The sequence below is a fragment of the Lineus longissimus genome, chromosome 2, assembly GCF_910592395.1.
Source record: "Lineus longissimus chromosome 2, tnLinLong1.2, whole genome shotgun sequence".
Classification (NCBI taxonomy): domain Eukaryota; kingdom Metazoa; phylum Nemertea; class Pilidiophora; order Heteronemertea; family Lineidae; genus Lineus; species Lineus longissimus.
Window position 1 is genome coordinate 28264081 of NC_088309.1, and position 16269 is coordinate 28280349.

Sequence of the window (16269 nt, forward strand, 5' to 3'; positions counted from 1 at the left end):
CAGGAACCACTTGAAAAACGGCACTTCACAATGACCAATCTGAATTCACGAATAAATGAATGCACTCAACCATGAAATGTTGATCAATTTTCCGCCTTCGAATTCACCCAGAAGGTGACCTCTAGTGGTGGGTCAAGCGGCCCCTCTGATGTTCTGACAGCCAAGAATGATGTCGGAACACTCGAGTGGCCAGCAGTAGAAAGCACTCAGGCAGAGTTATGAACCTGGACAGACGCCTCGATAGGACAGCATTCAAAAACAATAAGGAAGAATGACATTTTCTACAACTTGGTAGCAACTTCCTTATGAGGAGAGGCACCTACTTAGATCACAGGGTCATGGAAACTTCATCACCACAGAATTCAGTTGCATTCCACTTGACAGATCTAAAACAAGATCTGAATTTAGGACGCGGGACACAGAAGAACTTGTAAAAGCAGGAACTTGATGATGAACGGGGCACCTCATTGGTTGAGCACATATCAAATAGCTGACCTATCAAATGGCCAATGCACATTGGTGGCTAAAAAACCAGGAACCCCATGATCAGACAAACTGAACATGCTGAAGACTATAGGCCTTTTTACACGGTGCTGGTTCAAGACAACCCTCCTGAACCGTCACGAGGCGTGTTCGGTTCAGGACGGTTCATTTCGCTTTTACACGGGGACGGTTCGACGATCTGGCCTCGATCCGGCTCCAGGCCGGTTCGTCACTAACATCGTCAATTGGTGGCGCTGATCAATCCTGCTGGCGGTGGAGCTACGAAAATATCACAACAACAAATAATACAAAATGGTTTACGATGGCGCCGGTGAGATGCAGAGTTTTTGCTTTGTACACAGCATTTGTATGGAAAGAAAGCTCTTGCTCTCGATAAGTTGAAGATTTCACAGCAGTTTCTTTCCGCGGAAAATTTCATGCCAGGAACACGGCAGCTATTCCCGCGAATGACGTCACGCGAGTACCGTGTGCAAACCGGCTCGGAGCCGGTTCGCTTTTACACGCATAAATAAACCCTCCTCCACCGGCCTACACCGGCCTGCACCGACCCGAGACCGGCGATCGGAACCCGCCTCGGACCAGGAGGGTTCAGGACGGTAGGTTCGCTTTTACACGAGGGAAAATAAACCGGCTGGTACCTGAACTAGTCTCGATCCGGCTTGAACCCGCACCGTGTAAAAACGCCTTATGAAACATGACAAAATAATGATCCCCTATCATTGCGTATTGCCCCGTCTTGATTTCTTTCACAACCTGAGACATGAGAGTGGCCTTGAAAGGGGAGAACATGGTATTAGTCAACAGCGCCTGGGCAATTATTGCACAAGCATCAAGGATCTTCAATAAGACTTCAACGAATGTCAGCGGCATAAAAACATGGATAAAAAGAAAACAAGTGATGCGATAGCAAATGATACGGTGACATAGACACTGGTTCCTGACCATCAAGTAAACGGAAAATCTCTTTCAACTCACAACAATATCATATTACTAAGCATGAAACTTTGGCACCATGTTATAAAAACTGTGTCAGCCAGGAGTATCCTGTAGACCATGGCCTCCCAGTTTCACCTTACAAATACAACGCCTCCCGGCAAAGGGGCTGCGTATTTGAATGAAATGGCCAGGGCCATTGTGCTCACCTCATGTGGTGGAAAGATGGATAAAGAGCATGGTATTGTGTCATGTAGTGTTAGGTTTGATGTAGGTCCAAGCAATTACAATTTCCCCAAAATGGCCAATTTACAGTACATTCGACCTCTGTGACCTTGAAAAGTAGGTCAAATCAAAGAAGACCCGGGTGACTCATTGAATGGTTGTTAGAATTAGATGTACCTATGATATAAAATTGGTGCCAATCGGGCAAGTCATTACTAGGAATATTAATGGCATTTTGAAGAATTTAGGATTTGGCCCCCTCCCTGGAGGCCAAACGGCAAATCAGATCGCACCAAACTTCGGTACCTAAGATCACCTGACCAAGGGGTACATGTGTACTTAATTTGTGATCAATAGTCATTGCAGTTAAGAAACGTGCCATAGTTACGGCCTGACGGTGAATTTACGCCATTTGACCTCTGTGACCTTGACAAGAAGGTCAAATTAAAAACCTGTGTGACATGTACTGTATGGTGGTTAGATGTACCCATGATATCAATTTGGTGGCAATCGGGCAAGAAGTTAAGGAATAATCACATTTTTAAGGTTTTTGGATTTTGCCCCCTGGTGGTCAAGTGGTGAATCATATTGGACCAAACTTCGGTCCCTGAGATCACCTGACTAAGGGGTAAATGTGTACCAAATTTGGTATCAATAGTCATTGCAGTTTAGAAACGTGCCATCGTTACATCCTAACGGCCAATTTACACCATTTGACCTCTGTGACCTTGAAAAGGAGGTCAAATCAAAAACCCGGAGGATATATGATGCACCTTTGCTAGAAGTACCTACCATATTTTTTTCAAAATTTCCCGACTATTATTAAGGGAGATATTGCATGTTTTCACTTTTAACGTTTGGCCCCCTGGTGGCCAAACCATGAAACGAATCGGACCGAAACTTGGTCTCCAAGGTGTCATTACATAAGGGTACATGTGTACCAAGTTTCAACTCAATAGCTCTAACAGTTACGAAACGTGCCCTGCTAACGGACGACGGACGACGACGACGACGACGACGACGACGACGGACGACGGACGACGGACGCCACGGTATGGGATAAGCTCACCTCTGCTAAGAGGTGAGCTAAAAAAGATCGTTGGCGGAGGTGGCCCCATGGATGAAAAAGTATCAGGTAGGGAGAGACGGCTCTAGGAAAATTCGTCCCCGGAAAATTCGTCCCCGGAAAACTCGTCCCCGGAAAATTCGTCCCCTAGGAAAATTCGTCCCCAGAAAATTCGTCCCCGAGGAAAATTCGTCCCCGGATAATTCGTCCCCGAGGATAATTCGTCCCTGGAGAATTCGTCCCCGAGGATAATTCGTCCCCGAGGATAATTCGTCCCTGGAAAATTCGTCCCCGAGGAAAATTTCGTCCCCGGAAAATATGTCCCCTAGGATAATTCGTCCCTGGGAAATTCGTCCTCGAAGATAATTCGTCCCTGGAAAATTGAACAAAAGTTGAAAGTTTCTGACATTACTTTCTAGGAATAACTACTACTTACTACTTTCGACTTTTCTCATTCATTATATCTCTCTTTACCACTTAATACTACCCTACTAGCTAGTTACCTACTCCACTCTTTTCATAGTAGGTAGGGGTGGGCAGGTGAAATAATTTTTTTTTTTTCAAATAAGTATTTTTACTGGTCAGAATGAAAGAAAAGCTCTAAACTCTTCAATAAAATATTTCGCCTGCCTAACTCTACCTACTATATAAATAGTGGGGTAGGTAACTAGCTAGTATGGTAGTAAAGAGAGATGTTACACTGAATGAGAAAAATCGAAAGTAGTAGTTATTACTACAGTCCATTCGACAAGACTTAAGAGTCTTAGAAAGTAAAGTCAGAAACTTTCAACTTTGTAAAATATTCTGGGGACGAATTATCCTCGGGGACGAACTTTCCAGGGACAAATTATCCTCGGGGACAAATTTTCCGGGGACGAATTATCCTCGGGGACGAATTATCCTCGGGGACGAATTTTCCGGGGACGAATTTTCCTTGGGGACGAATTATCCGGGGACGAATTTGCGGGGACGAATTTTCCGGGGACGAATTATCCGGGGACGAATTTTCCTGTAACCGGGAGAGACAAAGATGGGAGAACGCTCCACTGTCATTTGCGTCTTCAACTTGAATGACGGTCAATGCAAATCTTGGTGACGCAGTCACGAGGATGACTTAAAACTTAAACTAAAGGCAAGCTCAGTCAACATTTGGAAGCAAGGCCTGACAAAAAGACAAACATTTGAAAAAAAGTTAACCCTACATTGGGTTCCAAGAGATTTAGAGTCTTCTGTTCAAAGAAAAAACGAAAGTAAAAGTGGAATGAGTAACATTTTTCTTACTCGCCACATAAATGAAAGGGTCGAGACGGCTTTTTACTATTGAGTAAAGTGACCAGGAAAACCTTTAAATGTCACAGCCATTACCCAAACCTGCTGTTTCAGGTCTGGGAAATAACCTGGCATGCCTGGCAGACATCGATGTGCAAGTTGAAACGAACTGAACACAACACATAGCTATCGTTTTCGCTTTAATTTTCAGAACCAAACTGCAACACGCTTAAAATTGAACCATCATTTCGCTGCATCTATTAGCTCCACAAGCTTCCCAATCAACACGCCATTTCCATGAAATGCAATCTGAGAACAGGTTGTTGAGAAGGTGAGCGTTGGCTCTATAAGTGGCCGCATCACCTCATACATGCAGCAGTCCAACTATCGCACAGGTGATTAAGCCCTAGACAACAACTAAAGGTTCAGGGCAACATAAACTAAGTGTGCATTCATCAATAAGTGATCCCAGTACCAAACTGCCAGCAATGTATCTGAGATAGATAATAGGTAAGGTAATAGGTAATGATAGCATCATCTGAGAGTGATATGCTCTCCCAAGATATTGGATTGATGTAATTATTTAGTCTGTGTAGGATATTTTTAAAACTTAAGGTGGAAACTACAATACAATCATCGCAGTTAAAGCTGACATTTAAAACTTAATTTGCATCACTTTTCCTTGCTACAGTTTAGTTAATACCAAAAAGCATCATTTTCGAAGCAATATTTTGAAACCTGTCTACTTTCCCCTCCGGTACACTGACATGAGTGACACTGGACTGAAGGATGCCGAAAGCAGGATGGCAAATCAAGTTTTTCATGGTCTCTGTGGTGGTGTGGCCAGAATTTCTCTGAGTTTGAACTTGTAATGAATATTCCCAAATAATCTCTCCCTGTAACTGAACATGACAGAACCTCTTCGTCAGCAGTAATGTTCCACTTGCAACATTCATGAAATTACACCCCGAGCTCTCAGCACCCTAAACAATTGAGTACAGAACCCCGAGCTCTCAGCACCCCAAACAATGGAGTACAGTACCCCGAGCTCTCAGCACCCCAAACAATGGAGTACAGTACCCCGAGCTCTCAGCACCCTAAACAATTGAGTACAGAACCCCGAGCTCTCAGCACCCCAAACAATGGAGTACAGTACCCCGAGCTCTCAGCACCCCAAACAATGGAGTACAGTACCCCGAGCTCTCAGCACCCTAAACAATTGAGTACAGAACCCCGAGCTCTCAGCACCCCAAACAATGGAGTACAATACCCCGAGCTCTCAGCACCCTAAACAATTGAGTACAGTACCCCGAGCTCTCAGCACCCCAAACAATGTACAGTAATCAACTAATTCATGATTAGTATGAAAGAGAGGAGAATCACTCATCTGAAATGCTATCAAGGTAATACATGTAAGCCAGCAACAAAGAATGTGTGGAGAGTGCATTTTTGTGTCGAGGAAACGAGAAACAGCTTCCGCCATTTCCTATAGAGCCAATCTAGTAAACTCAATCAGACAATAAACAGTGCATTAGAAAACACACTTGTGGAAATGACGGTGTTCACACGCTATGCTAGAATTGGCATACAAATGGATTAAGCAGAGACTGTAACAACATTAACCAAATGAGGGCATTGTCTCGTGACCATTTCATAAATTCTGAACTAAACTACATCACTTTTGAATTTCAACATCAGGAACTACATGTACTACTTTCCAATGCCCTTAGGTTGTCACCTCCCAGAAGTGCCACCGTCTCAGTTTCAGCCACTGATACCATACACAACTAGCATTCCAGCTAGCCTAATGATACCAACAACCATTGCCAAGTATAAACTACTTCTTACCGCCAACTCATAAAGTTGAGGCAGTGTTTACAGAACAAACAGGCTACTCTTGCCTCAAGACTTGCAATATGCTCTGTTACAAGCCTAGCCATTGCTTTGGCATTTATAGATTACAAATACAAGATACAATATAACTATGTGCTAAGTTGAATATTGTCAATGTCATAATAGCCTAGTAATAGTAAAGACTGCCAAACTCAGGCCCCCCCTCCCCTAGCCCCAGAGGTCTGGCTGCAGCCAGCTTCATGCTTGCATTATCACCAGTATTTTGCAATGGTTAACAAATCCATAGATCACGATTGCTGTTGAAAAACTACAAAAGACCCACATTCCACCAGCCATCTGTCACAAGAGACTCATATAACACAATACAAAGTACAGTCTAAGTAATCAATTTATCAAATTGATTTATACTGGTAATGCAAGTATGGTGAGTTTTTTATGTGACAATGCAGGCAGCAGGTCAACTATGTACACGCCATGGTATTTGTGTAACCACAGCCTGCAAAGTCAATAACAAACAGCCTTCTCAGTAAAATTCTCCTTCCTAACCATGCCAGACAGACATCTGGATTCCACCTCAGAATTTGACTGAAACAAGGAGATTCAGAATGAGGGTTTTTTCACATGGTTAAAAATGACCATCGAGGAGATTATGGCCTGAAGAAAGAAGTCAAGTACCCCATGCAACAGACAATAAGCTGAAATGAAATGAATTCAAATTCAAATCATACATGCATATATTATCACAACCTATGGCGCAAGGAGTTTACAAAGTGACAAATAAGTTGACAGCTGGTCAGAAAAAAAAACGTTTCACTTTTCCGACAAGCATTGTGCACGGTAAAACTGACTGGTACTGTCTTATTACTGCCATCCTTCAATTTCAACCACTGACATTCTTCAACATGCAACCCAGCATCAAACGAACTGAACAGGTCGCGCAGTCATCAGCATGCTACAGTCGGTTTGAGAACAGATGCTGCCTCAAGCAAAATGCTGCAGACATGCTCAGACAGTGTCAGATGTATGACCAACTTTATGACAGAGTAGAATAGAGGAGTAGACTATACAAGAACAAAATACAAACCTACTCCAATGAAAATCAATGAGTATTCGGCCTACGAGTCCAATGATGTTCACATAAACATAACTTATCCACTTAAAATGAACTATGACAGACGAGACAACGTCTCCATGCTAAAAATAGTCCAATTATCGGATTTGACTGAGTCACTTCATTTACGACACCAGATTAAGGTTGAACAGACTATGACATAGAGGGCAGCACGAGTAACCCAAAGTTGACTGCAACATAGAGGGCAGCACATCCACCCAAGTGGCCAGTTATGTTGCTTCCAAGGTACAAGAATTGTGCACTCAGGGATGTAATGATTCAGTGGTCATTCGTCAGACACAGAGCTTAAAAATATATACTATAAGATAGTTTCTTTTTTCAAAATGCAAAATTGCAACAAAATTGACTGATCGTACCTCATGTAACTAATCTATCCTAAAAAACTAGACGAAAGGGCAATCTATATCTCACAGAAACCACTGAAAACCAAACATGTCAAGCATACTTCATGCAATACAAACAAATCATGTTCAATAGCTTCTTTTATCCATCACAGATATCCTAATTTCCTTTCCCAGCACACCTACATATATACATACATCCTTCAATCGCACAATAGAACAATTTGTAGCCCATTCTAGAATGTATGATTACAAATTCGAGTAAAATTCAAACACCACTTACCGCATCTCCATGTTTTCTTGGGGATTCTGATGAAGTGCCAGGACTCGGTTCACCAGGATTAGAAGTGAAAGAAACTAACGGCGGCTCTGTGACAACAGAAGCATTTCCTAGTTTTTCACCACATCCGCCTGGAGGGGGATCAACAACGGCTTTCGTCTTTGTCAAGTTGGCCGATACATCAACTCCACAAGTCAACTGGGTGTCACTATCAGTGTTCTGGGCCACCCCTTGGAGAATTGCTCCAAGCTGGCCGACAGAATCACCTGATCTGGGCTCCATGTCCATTGTGTATCTGCTACACCTTCATGAAGAACAGATCTTTGACCTGAGGAATAATTAGCTTCGCTGAGGGAACACTTCCATTACCTGAAAAATGAAAAACATTGATTCAGCTACACTTATAGATCTCGCAATGACGTGTACATGTACACATTGTGGCATCATCATCACCACACATCCCAATAATTTCCATGTCTGTGTCATGATGTTCACCTGCACATCATTATCAACATCAATTATAAGCAGTCGAGTGGACATCGATATGGACCATAACTTAATTTGTCATTACATAATGATGTTTGTAAATTGTAAGCAATGCACCAGTCCAGGCTGGTGCGGTCCAGCAGTAATGGAGCACATAGCATGGCCATGGGGGGAAATGAGGGAGCCAGTGCAAAACATTTTTCATCATCCATGGCATATGCAATTGGCATTGTCCTTATTCATTTTCACTTGACTTCAGACTTGTCCTTATGCATGCTTACCAGTTGAAACATCCTCATGCCAAAACGTCCTCATGACCAAAACGTCATTGTGTATACCAAAACCAGACTGGTTACTCTAATTGGAAAGTATATACGAGTCGATTGACCACTCCTGTCATAAACCCAACAAAAGTTTCCCCATGCTAATATTGCTATGCAGGAAACAATTAGAATTATCCTCAGTCTAGAATCCGAGAGTTTTTGAAAGGTATAATACTATTAATAGTGACCAATTTCAGTATTGTTGAAAGAGCAAGGACGTTATAAACCTTCCTAGGGCTAGGCGATAAAACACCCTGAAGCCGGCGGCTGAAGGTTGACCTTGCACCTCAGACTCAGTCAGTCAGGTAGGCCTACCCATGCAGACTCCCCAAGTGTCCAAGGCACCAAGCAAGCACCTGGCCTTCCTCATTTGAAAGCGAGGACGTTTTGGCGTGGGGACGTTTTGACTGGATACCTGTCATGCCTGTAGGCCTCGCCTAGGCCCTATGGCATGTATGGCTATGATTATGAATCATTGAATGGATGGCTTTTTTGTCTGCTTTATATCACAGTCACATTTATCATATTTATCGAGCCACATGGGAATGCTATGCATCTGAAATGGTATTATTTAAAAAGAGGTGAAAAACACACCTATAAACAACGTTTATCTGGAGACAGAAATTGAATCAAGAACTGATTTTCAATGAAAAATATCGCAAGAAACTGAAATGTTCAGCAAAAACTCGTTTTGTTGAAGCACAACAAAATGGCGGGCACTTGTTGAAATCCGACAGGCATATCAACAAATAATTTTTTTCCCCGGGTTTTCGACAAAGATACATTTCATTCGTCCATTATTCGAAACAAGCTCAATATGCAAGCTAAACTCACCAGAACGGGAGCTCTATTTAACGTAAAAGTTATTTTTCTAAGTCATTTTTTAATTGAAATGCTGGAGATGAGGAGTTGTTATTCTATCAAATCCCCTTCGTTTATCTTGTTGATAAATGTAATGCCAATCTTGACACTAGAGGCGCTGATTTCGTTAATTTGTTCTTTCGCCTCCTAACCTTTTCGCCCCCAGTCGTTTCGCTCCAAATCGAAGTCGTTTCGTCAAAAGAATCATTTAATTTATGAAGACAATGTCACTTTTCAAATCTAGATACATGAGAAATTTCTTTGATATATCTACAATGACATCTTCTCTGATATACTTCTAAATATCATACAATAGAAGAGGCATCATTACCAGAAAATATCAAAATGTCTAAAATGTTCAAAAGGTTTTTGAACCCAACTCCTATTCGAACCTGGACCTCGTTTATCTTGGACCATCACACTTGTTCCCCCAAGTGGTGTCTCACTGCTTGTAGTAATTTGGGTCATATTTTCCCTAAACAGCTTCTCTTCATTGGGTTACTGCTCTAAGGGTTCTGCAACTCTTTATGCAGCGGTCAATTACATTACTCTGAACCCCCCCCCCCCCCCCATTTCTAGGGGTCGACACTGATGCGACGCCGCATCTGCGTCGAATCCTGAGGTTTCCAAAACATCCCTAGCGTTGAATTCCTGACGAACTGAGTAAAAATCAGCGTCGAATTTCGTCGAATGTCTGAAAAGATGATCTTTGGTGAATTCCTGCGTACGGGACGCGAGAGTTTTTTTACAGGTAGGTTCGTACCATTGTGTACATTGACAGCCAATCAGAGCTCAGTAACTTCACCTGACGTCATCAAGTAAGAAACGCACGTGTTGTTAGTCAGTAAACAAGATCAGCGATGCACATTGACAAATGGTGCGAGTTCGAATCTCGGAAGGACCCAAAAAATTATGTACTCTTTGTTTTTATAGCTTTATTTTTCATTTACTTAATTATTTTAATAATAAATTAAATGTACAGAATGGGTACGAACCTACATGTAAAAAAAATCGCCGCCAGTACGTCCTCCAAGCTGATATTGCCGTACGACGACACTCATCTTCTCTGGTTCTGCCATCTGAGCTAAGAAAACGGAACTAGGCAATTACTAAAAATTAAAAATATCGCCCGTTTTTAGGGCGGGGGACGATTTACAGCTGGAACCCCTGAACCAGCTCCCTCAGATCCGTCATTCATCAAGTCAAAGCAAGCATGAACCTGGTTTAATCTGTGGTTTATCTTATGCTTCAAATAACGCTGTTCTCAGATCTCCAGCTGTTCTTTCTTGTGACATGCCTGATGCTATTCCTGGTGATGAAATATATGTATTAGTAATGTATGAAGTATATTTCTGGTGTGTTCGCTGTTTTTGTTGCAATAAATCATACAAATCCTGAAAATCGATGCTTGTATCATTTTGTGCTTGTTACTTAAATTTGAAGCATACAGTATAAAAAATGTTAAAAATACATGTTAAAAAATTATCCGTGCATGATTTATGATATAAATGAAACCAAAAAAAGAAAAAGAAAAAATATCCCAATGGCGGAGTCGAACCCACGCCAAACAGAAATGCCAAAGGATGCCTCCAGATCGCTGAAGAAGTGTACCGGGGTACTATCTCACTCAATCCAAATGTCCCGGGGTACTAGCTCACTCTAAATGTCCCAGGGAGCGAAACGACTTCGATTTGGAGCGAAATGACTGGGGGCGAAAACGTCAGGAAGCGAAACGGCCGGATACCGATAAAGATGTGGCCTTCCCCTGGCGTGCGGCTTTGTTTTTCTCGAAAAATTTTGAGTAAGTTGGCTTTTTAAACGTTTCTTCTTGAAAGAAACGTGATACGTATATATATTCCTATAGTTTTTTTATTTTCAACCACAGATATACATTGTTTTATGAGAAATGTCACAAAATCCTAAATTTTTTGCAATGAAAATTCGCCCTATCTTCTACGAGTAGCCTACATAATATTACACTGATACATGCTTTACACAAAAATGTACAGACATACAGAGAGCATGTAATGATCTCGAGACGGTTCAGTGGTCTGACATGTGGACCAATGGATTTGAAGTTGTATGAGCTGAGGCATATAGACCGAATGAGATTGTTGGAGCATCTTAACACGGAACAGCGACTGAGCGAGTACGGGTGTAGCAATCGCCAGTCGACACACTACATGCATTGTAACGCCTAACGGTACTGCTTGCCGGCATGTTTTTGTTAGTAGGTCTACAAGTACAGAGCAAGGCAACATTCACAATTGGCCAATATCGTACATTTCGTAACTGCGTAGCCAGGCCAGGGAGAGGGATTTAAAAGCGACTGGACCAGGGGCACACGGGCATCACCTTGTCAACTCAGGTTTTTTTGGCCAATCACTTGGGTCCTTGCGCTGGTCCCTTTGTCCAAACAGACCCTTCACAGCTCGAACTACCAACATAACTTATCATAAACATGTTTTCAGCCTCAAGGATTCAATCTGCATATCTCACCACTTCATCACGATGCCAAAGCTTGACAGACCAGTTCAGACAAGCCCAAGAAGTCAGGGCAAAAGAGGCCAGAACGAGACCTATTTTCAGGACCATTATAGCTGAACCAGTAAGCACATTATGCACCTCCGAATCAGTGCAGCCTAACCGTCCATTCATTAATGTTCAAGTTTTAAACACAATACTGAACTGATTCCTGGATCCAAGGAATGCACCTCACATCATTTTTATTTTTTGTCTCTTCTGACTGCATCATATCACTGTATGTAGATAGTAACAGACACTTTCATGCATCTCTTTGAATGTCTTTCTTCCTTCTAGGCTAAACATTCACTGCAACAGGAGGGCATGTTCTACACAATTCCTAAAGATGAAAGTGACAGATATCTTCAAAAGGGTTTTTCTACTGAATTTATAAGGACTGTAAGTATCTGCAACTCCCTTCGCAATCAATCTTAAGCTTAAGGTTCCTATTCCTTCCTGTTTACTAAATGTATTCCCAGATGATTCCTGAGGGTGACATTAATAACACATTCTCTTGGAAAAAGAGACCAGTCCTAGAATTCTTTCTAGAATTATGAGTTGATTACTGCCCATTTTGTCAGCTCCAAAAAGGTTCAGACAGCTGTATCACTATACTTTGCCAATATTGTAAAATATATAAACAAATGTACTTGGCATTTTCAGATAAAAACCTTTAATGAGTGCAGTTTGATGGTTCGGAAACCTGCTATTGAAGTCATTCATTATCTCAAACAAATGAATTATAATCAGCCTGCTGTGCGATATGTGCTATGTATCCTTTTAAGTTGTAAAAACAGAGTGAAAATCACCATCTCCACATTCAAAAACTGTGGAAGACCTCTGATTGTGATATTTCATTCAAATCTTACTCCGACTCAAATATGATGGATGCTAAAGGGATGGTGCTCAACCAGTGAGAACTCATTTCGAGTGTGGACTATGTTATTTTCAATCTGCACGTGGGGATAGTATACTCATCCACCTGATTTTAACACCTCTACACAAATTGATAATAATCTGTGTGATTAACCTTAACACGGTGCCAGATGGTCCAAAGGGCAGTGGTAGGACTCTTACTCTCGCCCATGTGCTGCATCACTGTGCCTTAGACAATTGGCTCCTAGTTCACTGTCCATGGCGTAAGTAAACTGCAGTTTTGAAATATCATTTCATGTATAGTTAACTGAATTGTTCAGCATGCCAGTTGAATTGTTACAGACCACATTCATGTGGCTATTATGTGTTTTGGTTAATTGATTCAGCGACCGCTTAGTCTGTTATAAAAGGTAATCCAGAATAACAGGTCACAGAACCTTCTTTACTTTCTGTCTGTTAACAGCTCGCTACTGGTGCAACCGCTACAACATGGAAATCTCGATGTCTAGTTCGAGACCAGGTCGTGTCGATCAGCCGTTGGAAGCCATTGATTGGTTAAAGTGGTTCAGACAGCAAAATGGACACCTCCTGAGCGAACACAGTGTAAGAATTTGTTATGGTATTATCAGGTACTACCGCACACTTAGAATCATAATCATGAGAAGGTCTTGATAAATGCACAAATAATGACTGCTCTACTGATGAGATCCTAGCTTTATACTTGTTGCAAGCAACAAAGAGGTCAACGCAGCTAGAGACTTGCCCTTGGTCTGGTTTGAATAGATCTTATGCAAGGTTCCATTGATTTGTTTCATTCTCAAGGCAAGATAATCATCAGCTGACTTGGCTCATTCTGTTATTTGCAGCTGAAGACGACCAAAACGTATGTGTGGAGCAAACGAGAACAGACAGAGGAGGGAGCATCATGGCTTGCTGTTATAGAATACGTAAGAGAGTCTTTCTCGTCTGTATGAACAGCCGTTGTTACTTAGATATTTACTTTTCGTTAGAACTGGAATTCATGTGAAGGTGTAGTCTATGCACAGGTACGTTTGCTGCAAATCACTCATGGGTGATGTGATGGAAACTGGTCCAGTTAGCCACCACATCATCAGTAAATTCTTGAGTCAATGCTCTGTGGAGTAAATTTCTTCCAGATTACTGAACGGTGTTATTCCATTTTGTAGCTCACAGAGTGTGTTTCATGTCCACTTTTCAGGGTATCACAAGGGCAAAATATGCTGCAGACTGCATTGGAGTTTTACTTCGTGAAATCAAGTTACAGTCAAAGGACCAGAAGTAAGTATTGTTCAATCGTATTCATGGTCTCTTTCCTTTGTTTCCACTCTTGAACTCATATGCCAGAGTTGATTCATCCCTCGTTTTGGAGTCGATCAGAGAAAGGCTAACTTGTCGTTGTCAGAAGCTCCTCCAGTGGGTTTTTTCACTTATTTCCTGCTTTTTGAACAATTACATTTAATGTCTGTTTCAGATTTAAAACTTTAGTTATGGCCGATGGAGTGAATGCATTTTGGTCTGAGACAAAGATGAAGGATGAGGACAGAAAAGAGGTGAGTGACTTTCATAATCATCTTTAGTATAGGGATTATAAACAAGTTTTTGCTTCTTCACAATTGTGGTTGTTGGTTTGGCAGTGTATCGGACCCTGTCCTGCTCCAAGTTCATCATTGTCATTGGTGTCAACAATGATAGTCATTGGAGTACTTGACTCATCAGGATATTAGCAGTTCCACTAATTCTCGTCAAGAAAATAATCAGTAATGCGTTTATTGTCTAGATCTGTTTTCTCACCTTACTTTAACAAATTTCAATTCCTTGGGTGATTTCATTTTCAGGTGCCTGTAGAAAAGTTGACCATGATGCATAATTTCAAGAAAATGTTCAAAAATGATTGGGTGTGTATTTGTATTGTTCAAGAGATTTCCAACTAAACGCCTGTACATCTGAAATCAACTTCATTGAGAAAGTGACCCTTCAGTATTCGTAAGGCTTGTTTGTGGAATACGGTACTAGGGTGAGAGGTCTTCCACAAGGGCAGTGTATCAGAAGCAAACCTGATGAAGCTATACTGCTTCATTGTTGGTCTTGCTCATATGCCACACACCCATCTGCTGTGTTAAGGTCCTCCTTGTTTTACTCTTGCTTTATCTTGTTACAATCCTATACCGTTTCCATCCGATGCATTTGTACTTTCAACTTACAGACTAATGCAGCCATTGTGACCAGTGTGGATCAACATGCATCACCCTTGCGAGCTGAATCCTATCTACCAAGATATTTATTAGGAAAAGAAGTGAGTTTGATTTTTGAGTGATTACCACTCATTGGGTGATATGAATAAAGACTAGCAAATGCTTTTATCTAAAACTCCATGTACATTTACACTAGGCCTTTCTGTACAAAATTGAAGTAAAAGCATTTGCTAGTCTTTGTTCATATCACCCATTGTCTACTGGTCTATTTCTCCTGAAAATCATGGTGGACTTAAGAAGTCGAATTTGGAGAAAACTCTGTATACCAGCCTGATGATGGTATCTCAATGATGATCACGATGATGGGATCAAGGCTTACAGCCATACAGGCTTTCTATCATCTTTGGATGAGTTTCGAAGTGACATCTGTTTGTGTGATATAGCAATGTCGTATTTGTGTTGCAGGGTTTTGAGTTGTTTGATCCATTTGTTCCAATTGAAGTGCCAGCATACAATGAAAAGGAGATCTACAGTTGTTTAGAGTATTATGGTGATCGCATGTGGATACAGACTCCGAAGGGTGAGTCTTTTCGCTCATGTGGATAGACTTTCATGGAGACTTTTGTGTAAGACATGAGGCCTGAGGCTTTCAATGGAAGTGCACTGTGGCAACCTTTCTATCACATTTAAAGAACAGGAATTGTTCAGCCGCGTAGGTTACACATGTAATACTGTTGTAGACTTCTGAATGGGTGCTGTTTGTGGGTCACTTGCGGTGATAAAAGTTCTGTCAGTTATTACGAGTCAGACTGTCTTGTTCTGAATGACTAACTTCTTAGTGGCTCATTTACTGCTTTGATTTTCAGGTAAAACAGATGAAGGAAAGAAAGAGTTGATATTTTTGAGTGAATACAACCCACTGGCATTGAGCGAATTGACTGCAGCTTGGTGAATTGTGAATGGCTGCCAGATAGAGGCTGTGCTATTGATGTTGGTATCATGATTCTAGTTGGAGACAGACTCAGTCGCTTGGTTGGGAGCTCAGTTAGAGCATCAATGATTGTATCAGTGTCTGATTCATTAGGATATGGTCTGTGCTGGTACTGGTGTAATCCATTGTTAAGATTTATGCAAGGGACAATGTCAGAATCTGACCAAGAAAAGACTATTTGAGAACAATATCCCCTTCAGTTGTGAATTGTGGCGGGCACTTTGTGTTGGAACTGGTTTTCATATCATCCTCCTCACCGATGATAGGTTTGTTTTGTTATGACATATGAATAAATTGTGATTAAATTTTTTGCTAAACCTTTGTTGTCAATTTATTGCATCGTTAGAGCATGGATACCTGAACAGATGGTGTGAATTGTCTCCAAGATGGTG

At 41.5% G+C, this 16269-nt stretch overlaps 2 protein-coding genes across 2 annotated transcripts in view; one reads left to right on the top strand and one right to left on the bottom strand.

Moving 5' to 3' along the window:
- LOC135483383 (uncharacterized) overlaps positions 1-9103 on the bottom strand; it is a 43257-nt gene extending 34154 nt beyond the window's left edge. Inside the window, exons 1-2 of the mRNA XM_064764241.1 lie at positions 9008-9103; positions 7608-7973 (exon numbers count right to left, since the gene is read on the bottom strand). Of these exons, the coding sequence (XP_064620311.1) occupies positions 7608-7892 (285 nt within the window). The 5' untranslated portion in view covers positions 7893-7973; positions 9008-9103. The remainder of the gene's footprint in view (positions 1-7607; positions 7974-9007) is intronic.
- Positions 9104-10993: 1890 nt separating this feature from the next.
- LOC135483914 (small ribosomal subunit protein mS29-like) lies at positions 10994-16194 on the top strand. The gene is made up of 13 exons (XM_064764982.1): positions 10994-11075; positions 11746-11882; positions 12095-12196; positions 12461-12569; positions 12844-12936; positions 13137-13276; positions 13540-13620; positions 13893-13972; positions 14166-14244; positions 14530-14589; positions 14898-14987; positions 15352-15466; positions 15753-16194. Exons 1-13 carry the CDS (start codon positions 11027-11029, stop codon positions 15836-15838), a joined length of 1221 nt encoding a protein of 406 aa, XP_064621052.1. The 5' UTR covers positions 10994-11026; the 3' UTR covers positions 15839-16194.
- The last annotated feature ends 75 nt before the right edge of the window (positions 16195-16269 follow it).

What these genes read in the sequence shown, in the direction of transcription:
- LOC135483914 (XM_064764982.1), top strand. Translation starts at nt 11,027, where the DNA reads ATGTGGCCTTCCCCTGGCGTGCGGCTTTGTTTTTCTCGAAAAATTTTG. An exon ending in CCTAGTTCACTGTCCATGGC is followed by an intron (nt 12,937 to 13,136) that starts GTAAGTAAACTG and finishes GTCTGTTAACAG; the next exon opens with CTCGCTACTGGTGCAACCGC. An exon ending in TTACAGTCAAAGGACCAGAA is followed by an intron (nt 13,973 to 14,165) that starts GTAAGTATTGTT and finishes TGTCTGTTTCAG; the next exon opens with ATTTAAAACTTTAGTTATGG.